The following is a 25,359-nucleotide window of genomic DNA, read 5'->3' as shown; positions in this document are numbered from 1 at the left end:
TTCAGTATTACCATTTATTGGTGACAAACACTAAGTTTTACTTACATTCCATGGGGAGAAAATGTTCCGGCGTAAACAATGAGTGGAAACGGTACTTAACTCGCAAGGCTACTGTGCCTGTCGTCTAGACCAGGAAGGTCCTCCGTGTGCATTGCACATCAAAAGCAACACAGCTGCATACAGAGACGGGCATTCTCCTCAGCCCTCCATGGAAAAGCCATCGACAGTGTCAAGCAGTCAAGGAAAACCAACCTACAGGCCTGGACGCACTACATGGAGATCATATCCTGCAGTGCGGCATGGTGAACGCTATGTCAAGAGCCATAGGTATAGACACAATTCTTTAATAATCTTTAAAACAAGGAGCAAAGTTCATTTAAGTCCTGTTGCATTAACAAAAATAAAAATAAAATAGAAAAGGACCAAATAATCATCTAAAGTTTAAAATTCCTAAATTGTCCAATTTATACAACTGTGGGATTTTCTGAGATGTCCAGGACTGCTTCGGCTAGACCAGAGGGGCACACAATCTGCATCAATGAAATGGTCCTGGGTTAGTCCAATAAAATAAAAATGTATAACCACTTACACATGGATATGATTTCTGCCGGTTAGATTACTGAGAAGGTCAGTCTCAGACAAGTTTCTAAACTGTGCTATATAACTAGATACAATTGAGAAACCCTCAAATGAAAATTTTATATAGTGTCGTATCAATCAAAAGAAAATAATGAAACTGAGAATACGCATCACTGTAGGAAGAGAAAGCAGTGGTTAGAGTGTGGGCACTACATGAGGTGGTGGGGCCAGAGCACACTAGAAAAATTAGGTTACACTAACTAGGAAGCATTTGATTCTCTGGTGCTTTTAGTTCTGGGGCCAATCGAAGGCCTCTTTCCGGCGTGGCTATCCAGGGTTGTCCCAAAGTGTATGAGTGAGCCAGTTTGTTTTGTTTCTTTTTTCACACAGGAGAAAAAATGGCCAAAGCACCAAGGTGCCTGGGCCGGGGCTGCTGGTTTTCTGGAGGAGCCGGCCTGCCGGGCAGGCCCCTCCATCCCAGCAAGGCTGCTCCAGTGCAGGGGTCGCCGGTTCAGAGCAGTGTGGCCGCCAGCAAACCCAGCACGGCCGCCGCGCAGAATGTGTCCATTGTCTTCACTACTGCTGCCCACCTTCTTCCCCACCGTGTCTCTCAGCCCACTGGAGGTATCACAAATTCCAAATTTCCAAAGCAGTTTCAGTATTTTCAGTATGTATGTTGGATTTTATAATGGTTCATGGCCAGGAAAGTTCAGCACCTCCCACACCTTTAAGGAAGAAAAAATGAAGACACCAGATTTGAAATGAAAGGAAATGAAGCAAATATTAAAAATGAAATTGCCAAATAGTGGGAAATCTAATAGTACAGGCCCTGGTTAATAACTGAGTGTTCTCAAGATACACTGTTCAGTAAAACGTGTGGATACTGTTATCTCTGGGGAAAAAACAAAATGAGTTAATTTTATGTTTCTATTTGCATGGAGAAATATCCAGGGAAGATATACAAGGAGCCAACACATGTGATCCCTGGGGGGACGGACAGGGCTCCCGAGGAAAAGGTGAGGATGGACAGTGAGGGGTGGCGTGTCGCTCACACCCTGAAGTCAGCTGTGAACCAGTAATGTGCTACTTCCTCAAAATTAAACCTAAAACAAGCAGAGCCCTGCCTAGAGAACATGGGAGACTTTCCAGGGACATGGCCTGACAGTGACTTGGGGGCCACCAAGGAAGCGAATGCAGATGAGGCGGGCAGGGCCTTCCATGCAAATCAGCTCACTCACACAGACACTGGTCCATTTCCGGTTCTTGGCATCTCTGTACTTTGTTGGTCCAACTCTGACAGCAATTTTAAAATATTCAGCGCAGCCTAGAGGGAATGGAAAGAAAAGTAAAACCAAGCCACTGCTTGGGGCTACAGCAAAACAGGCAGATAGGGAAGGAAGGGTATTTCCAGTTGCCAGCAAACAGAAAACTTGGTAAACTCTGGTCCCACCAAATGTTTGAATTTACAGTACTAATTTTTAAAAAAATTACCCAGTTACTTCTTTGAATAAAACTTGTGAATTTTATCACACTCTTCCTTTTTAGTATTTTTACCCTTATGGTAACTAGACTGTGTAAGTTTTCCATCCTGCTTCCGAACAGAACCTATTGCGTATGTTCCTTGTTACTTTGCTATCTCCAGAGACACTAACCCGATGAATCACTACATTCCATCAAGTGAATATGCCACAGTTGAGATTCGCTAACTTAATTCCTTCTCTCAGTTTTATTGTTGCTTGTAACAGTTTTATCTGAACAGAATACCAAAATGAGGGGCTTTCTACAGCTGCCAGATGCAGGCCTGCCCTGGGCAGAGATGAAGGAGGGTCTCTGAACGACCCTGCACCCGGGTCCATCTCAGCTCAGCACAGGAAGGGCCAGCTAGAGCTGAAGCTCCCATGAGTGCTCGCCACCGATCCAGCAACTGAGGCCACAGAGACAGGATGTCTATCCGTCAAGTGGTCACAAGGTCTGCGGCAGAGTCCTTTTCTATCTTTCTGAGGCCAGTAAGGAGCTGAACAAGGGAAGGCTCCACATAACCGTCTAGCTGAGCTCGCCAAGCCCTCCACCCGAGGGGTGACTGACATACCATATCATGGCAGGACTCCACATCCTTGCCAATACCGTGGCTGATCAGAGGTGGCTGAGAGGAGCAATTTATAAGAGATACAAATTCGTTCTTGTTGTTTTTGGGGAAGTCTTTGTATTCAACCTGGAGAGGAGAAAGAGAACTGAGGCCAGGCAGGGCAGCATGAGGGCAGGGATTGCTCCCCGACTGTGGCCACCCACTGCCCTGCCACGCACTCACGGGCCAGCCCTGAGCCTCCAGGAACCAGCCCGTCTACTGAGGATCCCTGGGCTGGAAGGAGCCATGTCAAAGGGTCAGCTCAGACACTCTGTTCTTTTACCACTGCTACTGTGTTACTAGTAGTTAGAGGCTGTGTTTTTAGGGTTGTTTGGATTTGGAAATGTTATGACCAAAGGACAAGGACCTTCTATTCCTCCACCAGCTTGTAATTCTTGTAGCACCTTCTTCCCCTCCCAAGGACACCTTCCACCACCACTTGGCTCCACCAGTTCCCCTGCAAAAAATCTTGATTTTACTGCTTTGTTTTGCTTTCTGTAGTACTAGATATTGAGCCCAAGGCCTTACATGTGCTAGGCAAATGTTCTAACCACTTAGCTACACCCCCACCAAGAACTTGATTTTTAAATAAGGTGCAAAGTTCATTTTCTGAGAGGAGAGCAGAGATGACCACACTGAGCCACAGCCTTCCAGTTCAGGCCCAACAGTTACCTGGAATCCCTGGACAGTGGAGAGATAGTCCAGCTGCTCAGAGGGTCTTGTGAGAGGTCCATGGGGTACGTGGCCTGAAGAGATGTTATTCTTTAAAATGGTCTCCGCTGTGGGCGAAGTGCCCCCATACAACAATTCTCGGGCTATCATGGCAGTTACTGTAGCCTTAGCAGGATTTGGAGCCGCTCTGGAGAAATCTTTGGTATGGTGTCCTTGACTGACTCCTACGGCCTGGGCAACCTCAGGCACCATGGGAAGAATTCCAGCAGGCAGCTGCTGATGACTAAGATAAGGCATCCTAAATTCATCCTCTTTATGACCTGGGGAGGGACACACACAGATAAAACACAAACCTACATTCACTGCCTGGAGAGAAACTGTAACGCTGTGAACCCCATGCTGGCCAGCCCCACCCTCTAACCCCAGCACACTCAGCAGCTCCAGGAAGCCATAGTTACTGACACTGCATGCTGTCATACAGTCTCTCAGGATCATGATGATAGTAAGATCACACTTACTAGTCCCATTTTCATCCCCAGAACCAGGTTCAAAAAAGGTTACTTTTCTTCCATCCCCTGGTTTCTTTACTGGTGTCTTTAAAAAAAAAAGAAAGAAAAAGAAAAGGCCATGAGCACAAATCAAACCACAGAGATCTTTATTCCTGCAGTCTAACACTACAAACTCCAACTAACTCAATCGGCAATAAGGCCTCACACCACCCACAGGGACACCTGTCACAATGCACTGCCCTGTGGCGCTGCACGCACGTGATGGGGAAGCACTGAATCAAAAGATGCTGCATTGGCAGAGCCACCTGATGAGAAAGAAGCTTTAGCCACAGCCAACCAAATGCATCAAGAATATTTCCAGTTAGAAGATGAGAAGACATTTCCAAAGAAAACACATGGGTTGGGGAGTAACGAGTAAGGATCTACTCCAACCCTGGTGACTACCTGGGGTCACAGTTACTAACTGCATGGTCCTGGCTGGTGCCTCTCTCTCCACTGATTCACTGGCAGACCTGAGAGAATCAGTCCTGATTTCAAGTTTATCCCAACAGGATGAGTCAGGAAGGACATCCAAGACTTTCACTGAGTTCTGCTTGTCATCCTTGGGACAGCAATTTTTCAGTGTGGCATTATTTTCATCTAGTGTTCAACTTACCTAAGACAAAGGATTCCCAGTGTGAACTATATACATCTGGCCTAACTCTAAGGTTGCATCACCTCATTACTCCAGAAAAACCAGTGTGCTCCATAATTAACCAAACTATTAGGGATGATGCAGACTTCATTTTCCGAGCACAAATGACAGAATCCCTCATGAATTTCAAGCCCAATTACCCATCATCCTATAAATGCAGAGGACCAAGACGTCCTCCAGCAAAGCATACCCAGAGCACAAAGATCTAAAACAAGAAGGACTTAACCCAGAGGCACGCCTGGGGCCACTGAACCCGGGCCCCTCCTGAGCACATCCTAATGGTCCTGATGGAGGAGGCGCTGTGGAGAGGGCCGATTTACTGACAGGAGGATGAAGCCCTGCCCCAAGGAGTCTCTCCAGTAAGGTGGGAAGATCACCTGGCAGAGAGGCCTAGCACTCACCTTCTCCTCTGACTTGAGTGCTGGTTTGGTGGGCTGAGCTTGAGGAACTTTGAAACCAAGGATCTCCAGCATGTTTTCAGCTGCGTTGCGTTTGGCCACCTTCTTGTTGGTGCCCGTTCCTTCTGCAGTGTGGTTTCCGACCTTCACCTGCATAAAACAATCAAAACACAGGCCAGTGCTTAAATCTGCTCAGTAAAGACTGGGCAGAACTGGTGTGCTGCCAAAAGAGCCCAGCGATGATCAGAAGCTAGACGGCCTAACAGCAGTGCCCTGGAGCACACCCGCCCCAGTCCAAGTCAGTCACTACTCACTCAGCAATTCAGAGCAGGCTGTTCCGCAGGGCCATTAAAATGCAGAAGGGTACAACTGTTTTAACACAGGGGTGGTGAGTACTCATGTTCATCGCTTTCTAACCAGAATCCATTTAAAGCTTATACCTCTGCTCCTGAGGGTCTGCCTATCTATCATCATCCATATGGTGAACATTTTTATGATGGTGGCCCTGGCACATCTATTCCCAATTCTGTAATCAGCCACAGTGGGAGTATCTGTACCAGAGAGCTACAAATACTCCTATCACAGATAAGTTACTTACCATCCAAAATGGTGGAGAAAAGGTTTACGAGATTGAGCTTAAAAGAAAGAAAAAGTCAGCAGTCATTCCACTGTAACTAGTACAAAAAAACCAAACATTTGCCAGTCTTCAAAGACTTCCTATCCAGTTCAGCAGGGATAGCACCCATATTGATTGTTTGCAAATAAGCCAGGTCTTCATTGTTTAACTTTCACTTTACTTGTCAAACCATCAGCTAGTATTAAAGCTAGAACTAAAATCCCAGATCTAAACTATGGTTTTGTCAAAGAGATGAGCAAAAATGGAAGTGATAAAGCATTCTGTGATGTTTGATCCTGTAACACTATTGTTGGTGACCGCCACACTGAAGTTATAGGTGCATGATGTTTACAATAAATAGTACTATACATAAGTTGAATGCTACACATCCTTTGTATCAGTAAGATTTATATGCACATACGGTATGCATGCACGCGTGTGTACATTATGTACACTATATTCTACCTGCTAGGCCATCTCCCTTACGAGCAGGGATTGTTTATTTTGCAGTGCTGGGGATTGAATACAGGGCCTTCTCATGAAGGTATATCTCAGCCCCCCCCCTTTTGGTGACTGGGTCATACTAAGTTGCCCAAGCTGTGCTCAAACTTGCAATCCTCCTGCCTCAGCCTCCTGGAATGTTGGGATTACTAGCATGTGCCATCAATCCTGGCTACAAGCTGGTTTTAAACCTGTTCAGCACACTCACAACCCCGTTCCAAGCTGGTTTGGACCATGGAGACCTGGCTGCTAAGCCAAAATCCCGTCACAAGCCCTTCCCTGGCCTGCAGAGAACTGACCTGAGCCTGATTCCAAAGCAGCTATCTACCAACCACTGCACTTCAGGCAAAATACTCACTCAGCAAACTACACTTCCTCTTGAAGAATGGAAGGATCACTCCTTTTCCTAACTTCTGACCAAGTAAAAGAAACATATTCAGGTTAGGAGATGGTTCTTTATGTCCTGCACACTGCTACACAAAAATGAAGTTTAATACAGCAGTCTGAAGGGGTTCACTCCAAGAATCCCAGTGGAGCCCTGAAACTGGAGTACCGGGCCCTGTGTATTAAGTGAACATGAGCACTGTGCTACCCCAAAAGTCAAACTGATGCCAAGAGAGCTAGCCACTAAGTGATTTAACAAGTAGGTGACACAGACAGCACGTATATGGATTTCACACTCCCTGAGGCGGTGCAGGAGGGCTTGAGATTTCATCAGCCTACTCAGAATGGTGCACAATTAAAAAAAATTTGGGGGGGGGTACCGAGGATTGAACTTGGGTCCTTGTGCTTGTGCAGCAGGTGGTGAAACCACTGAGTTAAATCCCCAGCCCCACAATTTAAAATTTATTAAGTATTTATTTCTGGAATTTTCCCTTTAATATCTTCAGATCTAGGCTAACCATGGGTAACTGAAACCCTAGAAAATAAAACTTCCTAAAAAGGGGAGACTATGGTAGTCTCTTTTCTTTTTGGTTCTAGGGATCAAACTCAGGACCTTGCACTTTCGAGGCAGGTGGCGGAACCATTGAGCTAAATCCCCGGCCCTTCTTTTTTTTTCATTAAACCCCCCCCCCGCAAAAAAACCACAAACACAAATTATTATGGTAGGTGCAGTGGTACACACCTGTAATCTCAACTACTTGGGAGGCTGAGGGAGGAGAATCGCAATTTATGGCCAGCCCGGGCAACTTCACAAGATCCTGTCCTAAAATAAGAGTTAAAAAATAAAAGGGCTGGGCCGGGGATTTAGGTCAGTGGTTCTGCTGCCTGCCTCGCAAGCACAAGGTCCCAAGTTCGATCCCCGGTACCAAAAAAAAAAAAGGGCCTAGGGTATGGCTCAGTGGTATAGCACTACCCTAGATGCACAAGGCCCTGGGTTCCAACCCTAGCCCCCAAATTAAATTCAGATCACACTTAAGCTAAGCTACAACTGCTGATAAACCAAGTACCATGAGAAACATGCCATCCTAACCTGAAGGTCAGGAAGAAACATGCCATCCTAACCTGATCTAAGAAGATTCCAGACCCCACATTACACCTCATGTACCAGATCCTACACAGGGATCAGGAAGGGCAGGAACAGGGTCTTTCATAGTACTTGCAGAGGCCTTAGCCCAGTGGTGCCATGCCTGCCTCGCAAGCGCAAGGTCCTGAGCTTAATCCCCAGTAACAAACAAAAACAAAAACAAAAAAACAGTACTTGTAAAATTTACCTTTAGAAAAGAATTCATGAACCTCAAGGAGGTGCAATGAGGACAGAGACTCAGCCTAACCCCACCAGCCCAGCACTCTTCTCCATCTATGCGTGGCAGGTCCCCACTCCAACTGTTGACAAGAGCAGTGTCGTGCTGTGCAGAGTACATTACGCAAGCAAAGTAGTTGTGTCACAGCAGTGTCTGATGGCACAGTGTGGCCCAATGGACCCGGCCACCTCAGAAAAGACCCAGTCTCTGACCCGAATCAGGGACTGTCATGGTCAGACAAGGGCTGTCCACAGCCCTCACCAACTCACCTGCATCACGAACTCCCTGCGGCGTGGGAGGCCTCGCTCTGTGAGGAGAATGTACTCTGGTTCCTTCTCCTTTTTGGCCTGCTGGATCTGGGCCAGTCTGCTAATCGGATTCATCCCTTGGCCATATTCTGGGCTTGTCTGTAACTGAAGAACAAACAATGTAGAAACTGTTTGCCATGTCACTCACAGAAAAGGCCTGGTCAACTCAGGTCAGCATATGCTGGAGATGATGAGATTTTATATTTATGTAATGGCTCAGAATTATTGGGATCTTTTTTAACCTTTTAAAAATATAAACAATGCTTTATAACTTTCTGTAATTATTCTAAGGTGATTTTAAGGCCTTAGGACATCAGTATTTCATTATAAATAGCCAAGTATTATTGCAATGCTTTTCTTTCTTCTTTTTTTAAGGGTCTCTTGCAATGTTACCCAGACTCTAAAACTCCAAGTAGCTGGGACAACCAGCATGTATGACCACCATGCTGGCTCAATGCCTGTTTTTAATAAATTTCAACATACCTGTGCATATCTTCTCAAATACTTTCATCATCTCTAGATTACTTAATGACACATAACACAATGACTTAAAATCCAGAAACCATTAAAAAATTTTAGAAAGCCGCAAGCTGATGCTCCATGGAAAGGAAAACCTAAGAACACCAATGGCCACCTTCTGTGCAGTGGAATCCTCACCATGCCACTGGGCAGGGATGATTTCCAGGATACAGTAAGTGAAGCACCAGTGTGGTGGTGTAACGTACCAGAGCTTAAGTAAGAAAAATTTGGATTTTTTTTTTTTTTCTAGTACTGGGGATTGAACTCAGGACATTGTACTTACGTGGCAGGTGCAGTGCCACTGAGCTGAAATCCCTGGCCCTGAAAAATCTGGATCTTGATATAGCATGAAACTATCAAAAATTACAATGGGTAGGGCCGGGGATTTAGCTCAGTGGTTTCTCTGCCTGCTGTGCAAGCACAAGGACCCGAGTTCAATCCCCTGTACCAAAAAAAAAAAAAAATTACAATGGGATGGATCCTAGCATTCATAAATATCCCCAAATGGAATCCTGTCCTTTCCCGGTGGTGAGAAAGAAATCTCACCATTGTTCGGCTAAGTCTGTTAGTATGGCTCCAGCGAGGTGGCATTCAGTAGCCACACACACACAACACCCCGCAAGGTTCCCCAAGGGCCCCTTGCTTGCCTGAACCGCCTGCACTTCAGGACCTTGAGCTGCTCACTGAAACAGAAGCTCTTGAGATCCAACTACATGGCTGCAGATGGTGCGTAGGACCCTGTTCCTCGTGGTAACCGGCAGGGCTTCACTGTGGGCCCCTTCATAGAGGGGCATGCACCCTGCAAGTGTGCCGCTGGACTGATCCCATGGCCTCATCTGTATCTAACTGTGGCTCTCATGTGGCATCTGGGAAGGGTCTACCAGGCCTGGCATGTGGCATTTAGTCCCATCCCCTTGTACCTTGGGGAAAGCAACCAGGCTCCTAACCCCCAACCATCTCTGGCAATGAAAACACCTCCTCGTTCAGAAAGGTTCTCACCTTGCCTGTAGGTTTGGTTTTCTTTTTTATTCGTGGCTTCACTCGCTCGACTGCAGGCAAAGGTGGCAGCTTCTTCAACTCCTCAAGAACAGCAATAGCGGCGTTCTTCTTGGAAATCTTTTTGCTCTTCCCTTCCCCTTCCCCTATAAACTCCCCAACCGAAACCCTGGTCACAAAGTTCTTCATGTGGGGTGGGCCGCTCTCCCGGGCCACCTGTGTCAGAGGGAAAGACTGAGTGAAAGCGTGACAGACACTTGTTAAAAGCTGTGGGGCACACTGGTTGGCACACTTTCTTCTCATGAAGCACTAAATGAAGATGTATAAATATGGGCCAAAGGAAGCAGTGAAAACTCTGAATGCTGCTTCTTCCCTTTCTTCTTACTTTTCAAACTGGTTTGTGTTCTTGAGTCTGATGGGTCCAAAACAGTTTAGCCTGAAATAGAGACTTTTCCACATGTATCCCCTATCAAATGGTTCTGGTGACCCTGGGCTCACAGCGGTTCTGGCAAAAAAAGAAGCTGGTCCAGCAAAGCTCAGAAATCATTGCAGCACAAAGAATTCAAGTTTATTTGCTCAGAGCCGCCAGCCAAGACTGGGCTTATTAAATACTGGCTGCTATGCAACTGTTAAGAATGAGAAAAATCTCTAAGCCCCTACAAAGAGTAAATGCCAGGATATTATCAAGTGGAAAAAAAAAAACTATAACAGTTAACCCTAGCTGGGCATAGTGATGCACACCTATTATCCCAGCATTCAGGAGGCTGAGGCAGGAAGATTGCTGAGGGCATTGAGGCTACACAGCTAGTTCAAGGCCAGCCTAGACTACCTAAGTGAGACTCTGCCTCAAAACAAACAAAATACCCCCCAAAATTGTCAAGTGTGGTGGCAAACACCTATAATCCTAGCACTTGGAAAACTGAGACAGGAAAATCACTGTGAGTTCAAGGCCAGCCTAGACTACACAGTGAGTTCATGGCCACCCTGTACTACAAAGCAAGACTCTGTCTCAAGAAAACAAACAGTTAACCCTAACTTAAGAAACAAAGATTTTACAGGTGTATTCCAATATATACAGATAAATGAATATGTGTGATATGTTTATTTATGCAACAACAAATAGGACAGATAAAGGAGAAACCAATGTAATTATTTACCCAGAAGATAGAAGGGACAGGGGCTGGGAGGAGATGGGAATCTTTGGTATAGTTTTGATTTTCAGAACCATTTGGTATTTTACATGTTAAAAAAAATAATAAATTGACAAAGACAGAAAGGAAACCTAAAACTGAAATAAACAGAAACCTGACTTTATATTAAAACGATCACATTACCACGTGGAAGGAAAATAAAAATCAAGTCCAAACTACATTAACAGGGACACTCTTATAATAGACATCAACCTGATTTATAGTACTAGATTTTTAAAATTACTACAAGTTACAGCAGCTTATCCCAATATAGTATTAAAAAAATCAACAGAACAAATTATAGGAATAGACCCACAAATATATAGTCACCCAATTTAAAAAACTCAATGGCGGGCTGGGGATTTAATTCAGTGGTTTCGCCACCTGCTGCGCAAGCACAAGGACTCAAGTTCGATCCCCAGTACCAAAAAAAAATAAAAAATAAAAAACCTAACGGTAGGTACTCTGAGCAGCTAGCTACCCATGTGGGGTGGAGAGTAGGGATCAACTGTAATCCCTAATTCACATCATGAATAAAAACTGGCCCTAATCAGAGTCCTAAATGTGAAAGCCAAAACTCTTTAACGGCTTTTAGAAAACTTCATGGCCACAAGGAGAGCAAAGAATTAAACATGAATGACACCAACCATAAAGAAAAAAACAATTAGAATTCCTCAAAATTAAAAATTCCTCATATAGGGGCTGGGGATTTAGCTCAGTGGTTCCGCCGCCTGTTGTGCAAGCACAGGGACGAGTTCAACCCCCAGTACGAAAAAAAAAATGTGAAAAGAGCCAGGCAGGCTTGGTGGTACACACAACTTTAAGCCCAATCTGGGCAACTTACTGATTTAGTGAGATTCTGTCAAAATACAAAAACAAAGACAAAACAAAAATGGTAATGATCCCGGTACTAGAAAAAAAAAATGGTAATGAAACTCAGTGCAAAGCCCTGGAGTTCAATCCCCAAATTAGGGGTGGGAGGGTGGTGATCCACAGAACAGGAGAAAAAAGTATGTGTACGTGTGTGCCTGACAACTTATGCCCAGAATATTTAAGCAATCCTTACAGGTCAATAATAAAAAGACAAACTACTCAACTAAAAAAAGCAGGCAAAACCCAAAACAAACCAGGTAAATAATAGTTGGAAAGTATTTATAAAATAAAATCTCTAAATGGCCAATAAACATGAAAATCTGCTCTGTGTGTTTGTCAGTCATCAGGGAAATGAAAATCAAAACTACTAGAAGCAATTAACACACATACACATACATGCCCAGAATGATGAAAATTTTAAAAACTGACAAAGTTGTGGCTGAGTGATGAAGTGTCCAATGCTCTGGGCTCCCTCCCCAGTATCACCAAAAACAATAAAACAAAACAAAACTGACAATATCAAGTATCAGCAAAGATCACTTCACCTACCCTATGCTCCAACAATTCTGAGTACACGTAAACACAGGAAGACCAGTGTTAAGAATTTCACAGCAGATACTTATTCATAACAACTTCAAAGTGTAAACAATTCAAGTGCCCATCAAGTGGAGAATATATTAAATGCTTCACAATGAAGCAATGGAATACAGTACTGCTCGGGAATAAACTAATACATATATATGGGTGGACCTCAAAAAGACTGTATCACACATAGGAACTTAAGACACAAAACCATATTCAGTATATTGTATTTAACTAATCCATGGTGACAGAATTCAGAAAGCAGTTTCTTTTGGGTGGGAATTAACAGGAAAAGGGAATGGAACTTTCAGAACTGTATCTTGATCCAGGCTATGAGTCACGGTTTCGCATGCGCTGTATGTCAATATTTATTGAACTGTGCACTCAAAATTTACATATTTGGGCCAGGGATTTAGCTCAGCAGTGCTGCACCTGCCTGGCAAGCACAAGGTCCTGAATTCAATTCCTGGTACTGGGGAAAAAAATGTATATTTGACTGTATGTAAAGCATATTTCAGTAAACTATTAACATGAGGAAGAATGAATTCAAGAGCTCTGGAACACAGTGCCTTTACCATACATCTGTAGTATAAAGAAAATACTGCAAAGATATCTTCAACATTTAACTTAAGTGGTTTGTCACCGACGTCATGGGCAAATGCACTGATGATGTTGGGAGCCTGATTCTTACTATGGGAAAAAGGAGACTGAAATATGAAACAGGGCAGGGATGCGACTCAGTGGGAGATGGGTGCTTAGATGCATGAGGCCCTGGGTTCAAACCCCATTACTAAATAATAACCACTGACGAATGAACAACAAAGAGGAAGCACCTTGTGATGCTGGACTGAAATTAGATGTACAAATTTGAAAACAATGTGCATTTCTTCCTTAATCTAGAAGGAGGGGCTGGGGATTTAGCTCAGTGGTTCTGGCGCCTACCTTGAAAGCGTGAGGTCCCGAGTTCGATCCCTGGCACCAAAAAAAAAAAAAAAAAGAATCTAGAAGGAATGAGTCTCCCAGTAGCAGTCAGCACGTCAGCACACTGGCCCCCATTAAAAGGAACCAGGGCTCCTTGCAGGAGCAGCTGAGGAATTTCTGCCAGTAATTTCCATTTACTCTGGTGCCAAAGCTAGAGCAGGAAAAACTCGAAGTTAAGGCATTTTTTACACCAGAAAGTAAGGAAGTTCTGAAAGTCTGAAGAGGAGGTGTGAAGGTAATTTAATAATAAACTGTGAAAGAACAGTGAAACATTAAAAAAAAAAAATAACAACAACAACAAACTAGGACCCTAACTCACAGTATAAATAAAAATTCACTCACAATGCATCATAACTTTAAATTAGAGCAACTGGGCGTGATGGTGCATGGTGCTGTAATTCCAGCACTCCGGGGGATCACTCTGAGTTCAAGACCCAGGCTACAGAGTGAGTTCAAGGCCAGCCTGAAGTACATAGAGACCCTGACTCAGACAGACAGACAGGACATGACAATGAAACTTCTAAACTAGAACAAAGGAGAATGACCTTAGGCTAGGCAGTGGTACCTTGGAAAATAACAATCATGAACTATAAAAGAAAAATCTGGAAGCTGGGTGTACTCAAGCAAGCTGATAATCTTAGCTACTCAAAAGGCTAAGGCAGAAGAGTCTCAACTTCAAGGCCAGCCCACAACTCAGTGAGACTCTCTCAAAATCACATTAAGAAAAGGAAAAGGAGAACTGGGGGTATATCTGAGTAGTACAGCACTTGAATACCACGTGTGAGGCCCAGGGTTCAATACCTATAATGCTGGAAAGAAGGGAAGGAGGGAGGGACTGGGTAGATCAGTGGTTGAATGCTTGTCTAGACTGCTCAAGACCCTGGGTTCAATCATTAGTATCAGAAGAGAAAGAGAACTTACATTTGGAATATACAAAGAGCCCTCAAAACTTTGCAGTAAAAAAAATACTCAAAAAAATTAGCCAGGTGTGGTGATGCACACCTGTAATCTCAGCACCTGGGAGGATGAGGCAGGAGAATCACCTCGAGTTCAAGGCCAGCCTTAACTACATAGTGAGATCTCATCTCAAAAAACAAAAAACATGGGCCGGGGATTTAGCTCAGTGGTTTCGACGCCTGCTGTGCAAGCGCAAGGACCCGAATTCAATCCCTGTTACCAAAAAAAAAAACAGGGCGGGAATTTAGCTCAGTGGTTCCACCGCCTGCCTCGCAAGCACAAGGTCCCGAGTTCAATCCCCAGTACCATAAAAAAAATCAGGTAAGAGATACACACTGAAATATTAGGATTCAAAGGGCACCATATCTGCCACTTACTCCCAAATGATTCAGCAAAAATTTAAAACAGACACTAAGATGATATGCAGACTTAGAAAGAAAAAGCAATTGAAGAACATACTCACTGTCCTTTTCTTACAACTTTTCCATAGTTTTCAAAACAAAAGGTTGAAAAAATGGTCAGGAAAGAGAAGTAAGCCAAGAAACAGCTGTTAAGGGCTGGGGAGTGAGGGCCCAGGAGGCACCTCAGTACAAAGCAGGCTTCCCAGGTACCTCAGACAGATTACAGTGAGCTTCTGGGCCCACGCCTGCAGCCCTGACTCCCAGAGCAGGGCTTGCCACGACCTCCAATTAGGCTCAAGTGCCAGCATGGCCATGGTGACAGCTGACTTCAGATCTGCATCCCTTCTGGCCCCTCGGCACCACATTCATTGTCCACTCCCATCTAAGATGCTGGACCTAGAGCTGGACCTAGGCCGTACTGATGTGACTGTGACATCACCGCCTCCTCAAGACTGCTGCCAGCACCATCACATTTGCTAACTAAAACTGTATGTTTCATCAAAAGTCAAGCCATATAGATTTAAAACTGCACAAATGGCTATTGTCTTCTTCTATTTAATGCCTAATACAGCTTTCTATGTGAAGCTACTACCAAAAGTTTAGTAAAAAATTAATGACTATGTTCACTTACTCAATTGCTCCTGAGCATTTGACACATGCCGGGCAATCTTCTACATGCAGCAAAAAAGAGAGCCCTTGCTCAATCTAAGAATGAATGTGAACTTCATATATATTACTTATACTGACAAACTCTGCCACCACCACATGACACCTGTTTCAAATTATTACTTTAAAAGGTATTAACCACCAGAAGGTGCTCCTATAATTTCTCTTAGATGAATACTCTCCAATTCCTGGTTTCATGTTACAGATTCCTGGAGGGAGGGATGAAAGTTAAATCCTGAAATCTAAACAAAAGTGGAGATGGGAAGGAAGCAATCTGGTCTCCAGACTCTACTGAGCAAAACTATAAAATGACAATTTCTCACGAAGGTTCGAGTCTCTGTGACTCTGGGAGGGCAGCAACTAGTGAAAATGGATGAGCAGTGAACTCTAGTTGTGAAGTGACTTGAGAAGCCAGGAATCTTTCACTCTTCCTTCCTCCAATCTTTATAAAAATCCATCCTCCTGCCATACTAACCCCTGAGCAGGGGAGAAAAGGGACATCTCTTCCCTGTCCTGCAATGAGTGCCCACGGAGACCTCAGGATTTCCTTGGGGTGCAGCTCCCACCTAGTTCCCACCAAAACAACCAGTCCTGTTTTTCTGCCTGTCCTCACCTTCTCGAGAGGAGAAAGGCTACACAAGATGAGGACCCGGAGGCTCTTAGTCCAAAAGGGAAACAATTTTATAAACCTGCTCTCAACATTTCAGGAACAGGGGTTGGGGGCGGGGGGGGGGGATGATGGAGGGAACAAGAAACATCTTTGCGCACAGGCTGGCCCTTGTGAGCTAAGTGCAGCTCTCTACCCTCCACCAGGATGTGGGTCAGAAATCACCACCACTCTCTGCAGCCAGGACTGAATCTGGGGCAAATACTTGTGTATCATAGGAGACTCTACACATTTAGAAACAGGCCTGAAATTTTGGGGGCCTCCTGTAACTGCAAAATGGAGGCTAAAATTAAAGTATTTTAAGATAGTATTGCTTCAGTTTAAAAAAATAATCCCATAATCAAGCAAAGAATTAAAGAATTTCCCACATGTCAAGCCATAAAAAACTTTTTAAAAATTTTCCTTTTTGCCAGAGATTTAGCTCAGTGGTTCCACTGCCTGCCTCACAAGCACAAGGACCAGAGTTCAATCCCTGGTACCAAAAAAAAAAAAAAAAAATCCTCCTTTTCCTTCCTATCCTATCTGGACTATGTTGTCTGAAAGAAACATATTAAATGTACTCTATCTTCCATTTTGAACAAACAACCCATTAACTGTTATTTCACAAAATTCCCAACAGCAAATGAAAGTATAATGACAAAACCTATGACCTTTTTAAAATTGTCTGACAAGATTTTGGGGACCTCTTAAGAGATCCTTAGTACTTTGGAGATAAAGATGATGAAAGAAACAGGCCCTCTCTCAAGAAGAATACATGTGTGAACAGAAACACAATATTCTGCAGACCACTTCAGGAAATTCATAGACCAACTGGGCCCACACTTGGCCTGGCCAGAGATTCATTCATTCCCCTGAGACAAGGGCCTGCAGAAGAGAATAAACACGGCACAGCTTTGCTAAATCCAAAGGGTGAATCTTAAATTTGGAGGTTCATATTATTTCAACTGGTATATAGGGGGAAAAAATCATTCCTATGATGAATCCTAACAAGGTTTTAAGATAAAAAAATCCGACATGTAAAATATGCTTACCTCGAAATTCACAGGCAAGTTCCGCTTAAGTGCAATTTCAAACACTTGACTTATTTCAGATTTATTGAGATTTTCTTCTTCTGATTCTCTTCCATTCATCTAAAAGAAGAATAATTGTCTAGTAGTTAACTTTTATTAAAACCATCAACATTCCAGTTATGATAGCAACCTTTAAAAGCACCGAATCTTGGCTTTACAGATTTAACAAGAAACTAGACCAAGGCCACATGAGCTCTGTATGGGAAATGTTACTACAACCATGTATCACTAAATTTTTTTTTTGGTACCAGGGATTGAACTCAGGACCTTGTACTTGCGAGGCAGGTGCAATGCCATTGAGCTAAATCCCCGGCACTGTATTACTAAGGTTTTTTTTTTTGGTACTGGGGATCAAACTTAGGACCCTGCACTTGCGAGGCAGGCACCGGAACCACTGAGCTAAATCCCCGGCCCCTGTATCACTGAATTTTAAAGGTTAAAAATGTCCTGTCAGACTGTGGGACAGACTGTGCTTCATAAACAATCCACACACAAAAGTCCTGTGGGTATAAACCAGTCCAGCTGTGGTACAGCAGGATGCCAGCACCGCCTGGAGGAGTGAATTCCAAAGCACTCCTCCAATTCTGTTAAGCTATAGACTGAAAAAGCCAAATACAGACAGGTCTGTGTGGGACTGGGTAAGTTCAGATACAGGTCTTTCCACCTTAAGTATACAAGTTTCTTATTTGGCCATAAAGTCTCTGGAAACCACTTCTGAAAAGAATGCAGTGCAGAAATTACAAAACTTCCACATATCTCATACTTAGTACAGTTGGCAAAAATCCAAGTCCAAACTAATAAAGTCTCCTTGACAAGGGCAGAGATTCTCTTTGTAACAAGGTTCGTTTATAGTTCTCTAGCTGGGATGGGATCAGAGAGGGGCTGGGATCTCCTCTCAGTGTACTAGTAACATACATTTTATGTTGTGCTGTAGTGATGGCATGAGAAAGCAGATAAGGTCCACAACAGTAAAGTCTCCAAATGGGGAAAAAATAAGAACCAAGATGCATTATGTAAAGGTACAATTCCCAATGAGAAATGTAATTGTGTTGTATACTTAAAATGTACCAATAAAAGAATTTAACAAAAAAACAAAACAAAACAAAACAGTAAAGTCTCCAAACACGGTGAAAGAGCTGTTTTTCTTCATATTATTGCTGTTCAATTGTCAGGAAATTTATAAAATCCTATTTCCAAGGTTAGAACTATCTGATAGGAACCCATATCTGAAATTAGTAACAAGACAAAGGACAGGACTGGCCAAGATGTTACAGGTGGTACGTTTCCTTAAGTTTATCAGGTAGGTTTTGTCCACTGGGCTACCATGAGAAAGCTGTTAATGGAAAATAAAATTTTATGTTAGAAAATACAATCTAGGGTGTAATTCTGAACAAATAAATTTATTACACATTCTATTTACAATTCTTCTTTCCTTTCATGATGATGCTTCCTTCCCAACCTGGTCTCACTTTACTCTTAGCCTAGTCAGCAGTATTTACAGATCATTCTGATGGTTTACTAATTAATCTTAAGGAAGAAAAGAGACCTGTTCGGGGTTTTTTGTTGTTGTCGATGCCCACATGGTCTCAATACGCCTGCTTCGACTTCCTGAGCCTGCTACTACAGGCACACACCACTATGCCCTGCTCAGGGGTCTGCTTTTTTATGGGTGAATCCTTAACACTAAATCTAAATTTATTTGAAATTTATTTTTAAATAGATTTTAAAATGTTTTAAAAACACAGTATTTCAAAAAGTTTGTTCAACAAACAGGCCTGGAAAAAAAGATACCCACCTGCAAAATAATAAAGTAGGACTATTACCTCATATTTTAAAAATTAATTCAAACTGGATTAAAGACAGATGTAAAGCTAGAGCTATAAGACCCTTAGAAGAAAACTCATGACAATATTAGATTTGGCAATGATTTCTTAGACATAACACCAAAAGCACAAAAGCAACAAGAGAAAAATTAATTATATTTCATTGAAATTAAAAACTTTTGTGTATCAAAGGACACTGTCGAGAGTGAAGACTGACCACAAAAATGAGATTTTTTTTTTGGCACCAGAAATCGAACTCGGGACCCTGCACCTGGGCAGCCACTGAGCTAAATCCCCAGGCCCACAAAAATGAGATTTGCAAATCAAACTTCTCAGGAGGGATTGACATCCAGAATATACAAGAAACTATAACTCAACAACAATAAAAAACAACTCAAAAAATGGGAATTTCTCCAAAGATACACAAATGGCCAACAAGTACATGAAAAGATATTCAACATCATTAGTCATTGAAAAATGTGAAACAAAACCATGATTAGATAGCACTTCACACCCATAAGGATGGCTGTTTTCAAGAGAACAGAAAACAGCAAGTGCTGGCGAGGATGTGAGAACATGCCAGCCTTACACACTGCCTGCGATGGAAACGTGAAACGGTACAGTTGCTACGGAAAGCAATTTGGTAGCTCATCAAAAGTTAACAAAGAATCACAATATGGTCCATCAATTCCACTCCTAGATATATACCTAAAAGAACGGAAAGTAGAGACTCAAACAGAAAATTTGTACCTCTAACGGTTCATCATAGGATTGTTCACAGCAGACAAAACTCAAAACCCAAACGTCTATCAACAGATGAACAGGTAAAATGCAAAATTTCCCTTAAAAAAGAATGAAATTCTGAAACATGCTACAGAATGAACCATGAAGACATTATAAGTGAATTAAGCCACATGAAAGAATGAATACCCACTTATGTGTGAGATACCTACAACAAGTAAGCAAATGTGCCGAGACAGAGATTACCAGCAACTGGGTATAAGGGAAGTAGTGACTTACTGTTTAATGAGCAGTTTGTATTTCGAATGATGACAAAATTCTGAAAATGGGTACTGATGAAAGTTGCATAACACTAAGAATCTATTTAATGCCACCACATTTTAAAAATGGTTAAAAGGGCTGGGGATTTAGCTCAGTGGTTCTGGTGCCTGCCTCATAAGCGCAAGGTCCCGAGTTCGATCCCTGGTACCAAAAAAAAAAAAAAAAGGTTAAAGCTTTTATATGAGTCAGTCAGGTATGGTGGTACAGCACTCTTAAGAGGCTCACGCAGAAGGGTCACGAGTCCAAGCCCTGCCTGGGCAACTTAATGACTTAGTGAGACTGTATCTAAAGAAAAATACTAAAAAGGCCTGGGGATACAGATCAATGTGAAGGCCCTGAGTTCAAACCCCACTATCACACACCAAAAAAACAAAAACAAACAAAAAAACCTTTATATGTAAATTTCACCTCAATTCATCACATCAAAAATATTTACGTTTCACACTAAAGATCAACACATTAATTTGTGCCAACATTAACTCATTTTCGTGCATAACAAAATAAAGCTTTTTGACAACTTTATTTGAAGAATATTCAGATTTGTTTCAAACAGATGAGTTGTTATTAAAAAAAACAACAAAAAAAACACAGGGCCAGGGATGTAGCTGTGCCTGCCTGGTGAGCGCGAGGCCCTGGGTTCAAGTGCCAGTACCTTCCACCCCCAAAAGACATGAGCTATTCTCAAAATAAGTAATTGTGTCAATAACAATGCTCTCCCTATGTGCAACCAGAACAAAATTTGGAAATAAATGGAGGCTAAGGCTGGTAGACTTCAAAGACATGCATATATCCTAACTTTTAAATGTTTTGTTTATCCTATCAGCACAATTACTTTTAACTAATATCAACATCAAGTACTAGTAACATCAGATTTTTTACAGAAAAACGAAGCCCTTCTCATTTCTCTTCCTGTGGCAGTTGACTAACTCAAAGTGTGACTGTATCTTAACCAGCCTTTATTTTAATGGGTGAAAATAAAATACAGTATAATTTTGTTTTGAAAATTCACATAAATCATTCTCATGACTATCAATATTACAATCTCAAAACTTTTCAGTTTATACTAACAAATGCTACTTCTTTGTTTTATGATAGAAAACAATGGGTCCACCACTAGGTTCTAGGTTCGAACCTCAAGGCCAGTGGTTCTCACCACAGCAGAGCCAGAACCACTCCGGAGCTCCCCAGGGAGACAGGCCAGTCTCCACTTCAGACAGCTCAGAAGTGTACGGGCTGCTCTAAATCATTGCTTCCAGAGGAATTTCAATAGGAAGAAAGCAGCCAGTAAAATAAACATGCAAAACAGGACACACAAAGGTATACACATTTATTGAGGAGGGCTATTATGTTGTTCCTCTGCATAAATAATTTCATGTATCTACTCTGGACAAAATATTGCAAATGAGGAAGCAGCAATGACTCAAAACAAATCCACAGAGCCGGATGTGGTGGCACACGTCTGTATTCCCAGCACTTGGGAGGCTGAGACAGGAGGACCACTGCGAGTTCGAATTCGAGTTCAAGTCTGAGGTGAGTCTGGGGAACAGTGAGCTCAAGGAACTACAAAGCAAGACCTTGCCTCAAAACAAACAAACAAACAAACATCCACAAATACCATTCCCTGTTAGATGAGGAAAGTTTAGTCAGCCCTTAATCTGTCACTAAATGAGAATCACTATTTACATATTAAACTGACTTTAAATCGAGAAAAATAAAAAGGCATGCCTATAATCCTAGTACTCAGGAGGCTGAGGCAAGAGGATCACTGAGTCTGAGGCCAGCCTACACTACACAGTGAGCTCAAGGTCAGCCTAAGTTACACAGCAAGACCCTGTCTCAAAAAACAAAGTAAGCAAGTATGCGTGTTGTTACACGTTTACTCCTTTTTAATCCAAACAAGATGGCCCAGGTTCTCGTCAACTGTTCCATAAGGAAATCCTTCCTGTTGAATGGTGGACTAAATGAGAATTCCACATTCCCTTTTCATCTGCCATAAAAATACATTGCTCACTTGTCAACTTTTGAGTTTGGGAAAACTCATCTAATCTATCAACCAAAAAAACTCAAGTTTGGGATCTCACCTAGCCGCCCAGTCTCACTCCCTTCCCTAGTCTGGAGTGCTGTTCTTGTCTCTGTGCCCATCTGCTGATCTGCCTGATAAATGAAGTGTCTTCCTCTGTCAATGTTCTTTTGCTTGCCATTACAGATGGAAAAAGAAAAGTTTGACTTCACAGCTGCATTGAATGAAAGGTAAAAAAGGGAGACTTAAAGTGTCCCCAGTCCTTTATTGGTACAGGGCCTTTACACTGAGCTACATCCCCAGTCTTTAATTTTATTTTTTATTTTGAGATAGGCTCTCATTAAGTCACTGGGCTTGAATTTCAATTCTCCTTTCTCAGCCTCTCAGATAGGCGTCCGTCTCCACGGCCAGCTCTCCAGTCCTCTTTTTTTTTTTTTTTCTCTCCAGTCCTCTTTTGCTTCTTCTTGCAAAACAGTGGGCAAAGCTGTAAGAAGGTTAAGGGTGATATAACTATGACTATTATTTCATTATGCTATCCTCTACCCAGGGATTTTATGGTCCTTCCATCTTCTGGTGATTTTTGTTTTTAACCTACTTGGAAAAAGATGACTGGTGTTGAAATATGTATTATGACCAATATTTCAGCCAAATCTCTGGCCCATTCCATGTGATAATATTAAGACAGAGTTTCACTCTATTTTTAAAAATCTTATATGTTTTCTCTTAGTTCTTCACAAGCATTCTATAAGAGGAGAAGGGTCATTCAGTGTTATGCCTTAAAGGACTTGAAAAAGAAAGCTCAAAAGTGAAAAATGAACTGGGCGTGGTGGCACACATCTGTGATCCCAGCACTCTAAGAGGCAGAGGCAGGAGGATCACAAATTCAAGCCTGGCCTGGACAACCTAGCAACACCCTGGGAAGAAAAACGGTGTACACTGGAGAGTATGATCCCATTTTGCTAAGACAGATGCATATATTTACCTGTAAAGCCACTGACATCAACTAAGATGCTTATAGTGATCATCTACAAGTGATAAATTATCTATCATTTATTTTTTCCTTTCTCAAATTTAAAAATTGTTATAATTAACATGTACTATTTTTTTTCTTTTTTTTTTGGTACTGGGGATCAAACTCGGGTCCTTGTCTTGCGAGGCAGGCAGCAGAACCACTGAGCTAAATCCCCGGCCCCACATGTACTACTTTTAAGAAAGAAAACTTAGCTAGACATGGTGGGTCGCACCTGTAATTCCAGCTACTTGAGAGGTGGAGGCAGGAGGATCACAAATTTGAGGCCAACCTAGCAACTCAGCAAGAGCAAAGTTAAAAAATGGAAATGCTGGGCTGAGGATGTAGCTCAGTGGTGCCACACCTACCTCACAAGCTCAAGGTCCTGAGTTTGATCCTCAGTACCAGAAAAAAAAAAAAAAAAAGTATAAAAAATGGGAATGCAGCTCAGTTCAGTGGCAGTTTTCCTGAGTTCAATTCTCAGTACCAAGAGCAAAGAGAGAAAGGATGGAAGGATGGAAGGATGGGAGGAGAAAGGGGAAAGGAGGGAAAGGGAGGGCCGGGGATTTGGCTCAGTTGGTTTCACTGCCTGCTGTGCAAGCACAAGGACCCAAGTTCAATCCCCGGTACCAAAAAAAAAAAGGAGGGAAAGGGAAGAAAGCAGGAAAGGAGGGTGACACTCATCAAAATCAAGGGGGCAAAGCATTAGCTAAAGCCAGTCTTTCAGCCTTCTGAAAGACATTGTTTTTTACCCCAAACCACATAAAGCTAGAAAGAGTCAAAGAGGAAGGAAGCCTAGGGGCAGCAGGGGATTTAAACTCCTGCAGAGCTCCTTACAGAATTCAGCCAGAGCAAGGACCCGAGTTTGATCCCTGGTACCAAAAACAAAAAAGAATTCAGCCAGGAAAATGTGTCCATTACTGCCCTGAGACCTGTGCCTTAGACTCAGAGACACCAACAGGCTCTTCCCCTTCATAGCAAGGTGTGATTCCTCTCAAGGAAGACTGGGCAGTGCGGATGACACTGAGGAGCAATGGTTTCTGGCCCATGCCCACGCTTCAGAGTCACTCCAAGAGCATATGAACAATAAGAAAGCAAAAGCCAGATGGCTGGGTTTCACCCTAGCCCTACTTCCTTACAATCACACATAGGCTGGGCCTCAAGCATTCTAATGCAGACAACCCACACACCCGTATTCCCACAACCATCTATCAATTACTGGCTAAAGGAAATGAGAAATACCTACTCCATCTGACTCCAATTACATTGTCACCAAAGTTAAGTAAAACAATGAAAGACCTTCAAAATAACTGAGATTACACCAGGCTTTTGGGTTTTAACAAATATCACCACTGAGGAACACACCCTTTTAACTCCACTAAATCCTTCTAAGTTACAGCCCAATTCTCTTCTATTTGGTCCTCAGTGGACTTAGATCATCTCTAATAGGATATGTGACTAAGCTGGAAAATGGAAATGCAGAATAATAAGAAAAAAGAAAGTACCCCTGTGCAGACAGTCACAAAGCCACAGGGCACCCTCCTGTGCCAGAGCATCTGGATGGCAAATGGACACAATGAGCCTCAGCAAGGCCCTGTTAGGGGTTACCTGGGTCCCTACCTTTCATCACTGTCTTAGCCCCATGTTCTGGGGAACATCATCTTGTTCTTTGTGAATGTGTTACCTGGGGAGGGACAGTCAAGTGCTACCCATGGATATTTTCAGGAGACACTACTGTGATTAAACAGAATCATGGAATCTCAAATGTTCCCTAATTAATTACAAAAAGTGAGAATCTTTCTCCTATCATTGTGGTTTTAAAACATGGCCCCAAATTCTCTGACATTCTTCTCCAGAAGTGAATGCCCTAAAACCCACCGAATTAAACATTTAAGATGGTCAAAATGATAAATTTATGTAGCAAGATTTTACTTTCAGGTAAACAAAAAAAAACAGGCTCCCTATCTGCTTGTTTCAGTCTGGGCTCTGCACTTACTTAACCCATACAATATGGCAGAAGAGATGCTGTGATTTCTGGGCACAGGCCTCAGCACACTAGCAGCTTCTTCCATTTCCTATCTTCCTTGGAGTCTTGCCACCAAGCCATGAGACAGTGTGATCAGTCCTTGCATAGGTCAACTCTGAGGAGTGAGCGCCCTGTACCAACGAGCCAGCTTAGCTCCAACCAACCATGCAAATGAGCATCTGAAGAGTGGATTCTCAGGCCCTGTGAGCCACCACTGCCAAAGCTATGTGGAGCAAAGATGAGCTGCCCCGCCAAGGCCTGCAGATCTGTCAGCAAAATTTAAATCATCACTAAGTTCTGTGAGGGTCTGTCCTGCAGCAATGGAGAACAAACATTTCTACATAATAAAGAAAGGCTGGTAAAGCAGGTA

At 42.7% G+C, this 25,359-nt stretch overlaps 1 protein-coding gene across 13 annotated transcripts in view; it reads right to left on the bottom strand.

Annotated features, from left to right (window-relative positions):
• The window catches only part of Stau1 (staufen double-stranded RNA binding protein 1), a 56,224-nt gene continuing 30,865 nt past the window's right edge, over positions 1-25,359 (bottom strand). For 6 of the 13 annotated variants that reach the window (XM_004858080.4, XM_004858078.4, XM_013077152.3 and 3 more), the window contains 9 exons: positions 17,011-17,109; positions 9,666-9,896; positions 8,109-8,252; positions 4,981-5,127; positions 3,895-3,970; positions 3,377-3,696; positions 2,669-2,791; positions 1,818-1,903; positions 1-1,304 (listed from right to left, as the gene is read on the bottom strand). In XM_004858080.4, the coding sequence (XP_004858137.1) occupies positions 1,289-1,304; positions 1,818-1,903; positions 2,669-2,791; positions 3,377-3,696; positions 3,895-3,970; positions 4,981-5,127; positions 8,109-8,252; positions 9,666-9,896; positions 17,011-17,109 (1,242 nt within the window). In that variant the 3' untranslated portion in view covers positions 1-1,288. The remainder of the gene's footprint in view (positions 1,305-1,817; positions 1,904-2,668; positions 2,792-3,376; positions 3,697-3,894; positions 3,971-4,980; positions 5,128-8,108; positions 8,253-9,665; positions 9,897-17,010; positions 17,110-25,359) is intronic. The other 7 variants (XM_004858079.4, XM_087197735.1, XM_087197734.1 and 4 more) reach the window with 3 other exon arrangements.

The sequence above is a fragment of the Heterocephalus glaber genome, unplaced genomic scaffold (assembly GCF_053883595.1).
Source record: "Heterocephalus glaber isolate CG9 unplaced genomic scaffold, H.glaber_assembly_v1.0 deba00001673, whole genome shotgun sequence".
NCBI lineage: Eukaryota > Metazoa > Chordata > Mammalia > Rodentia > Bathyergidae > Heterocephalus > Heterocephalus glaber.
This window is presented reverse-complemented; position numbering and strand designations above follow the sequence as displayed.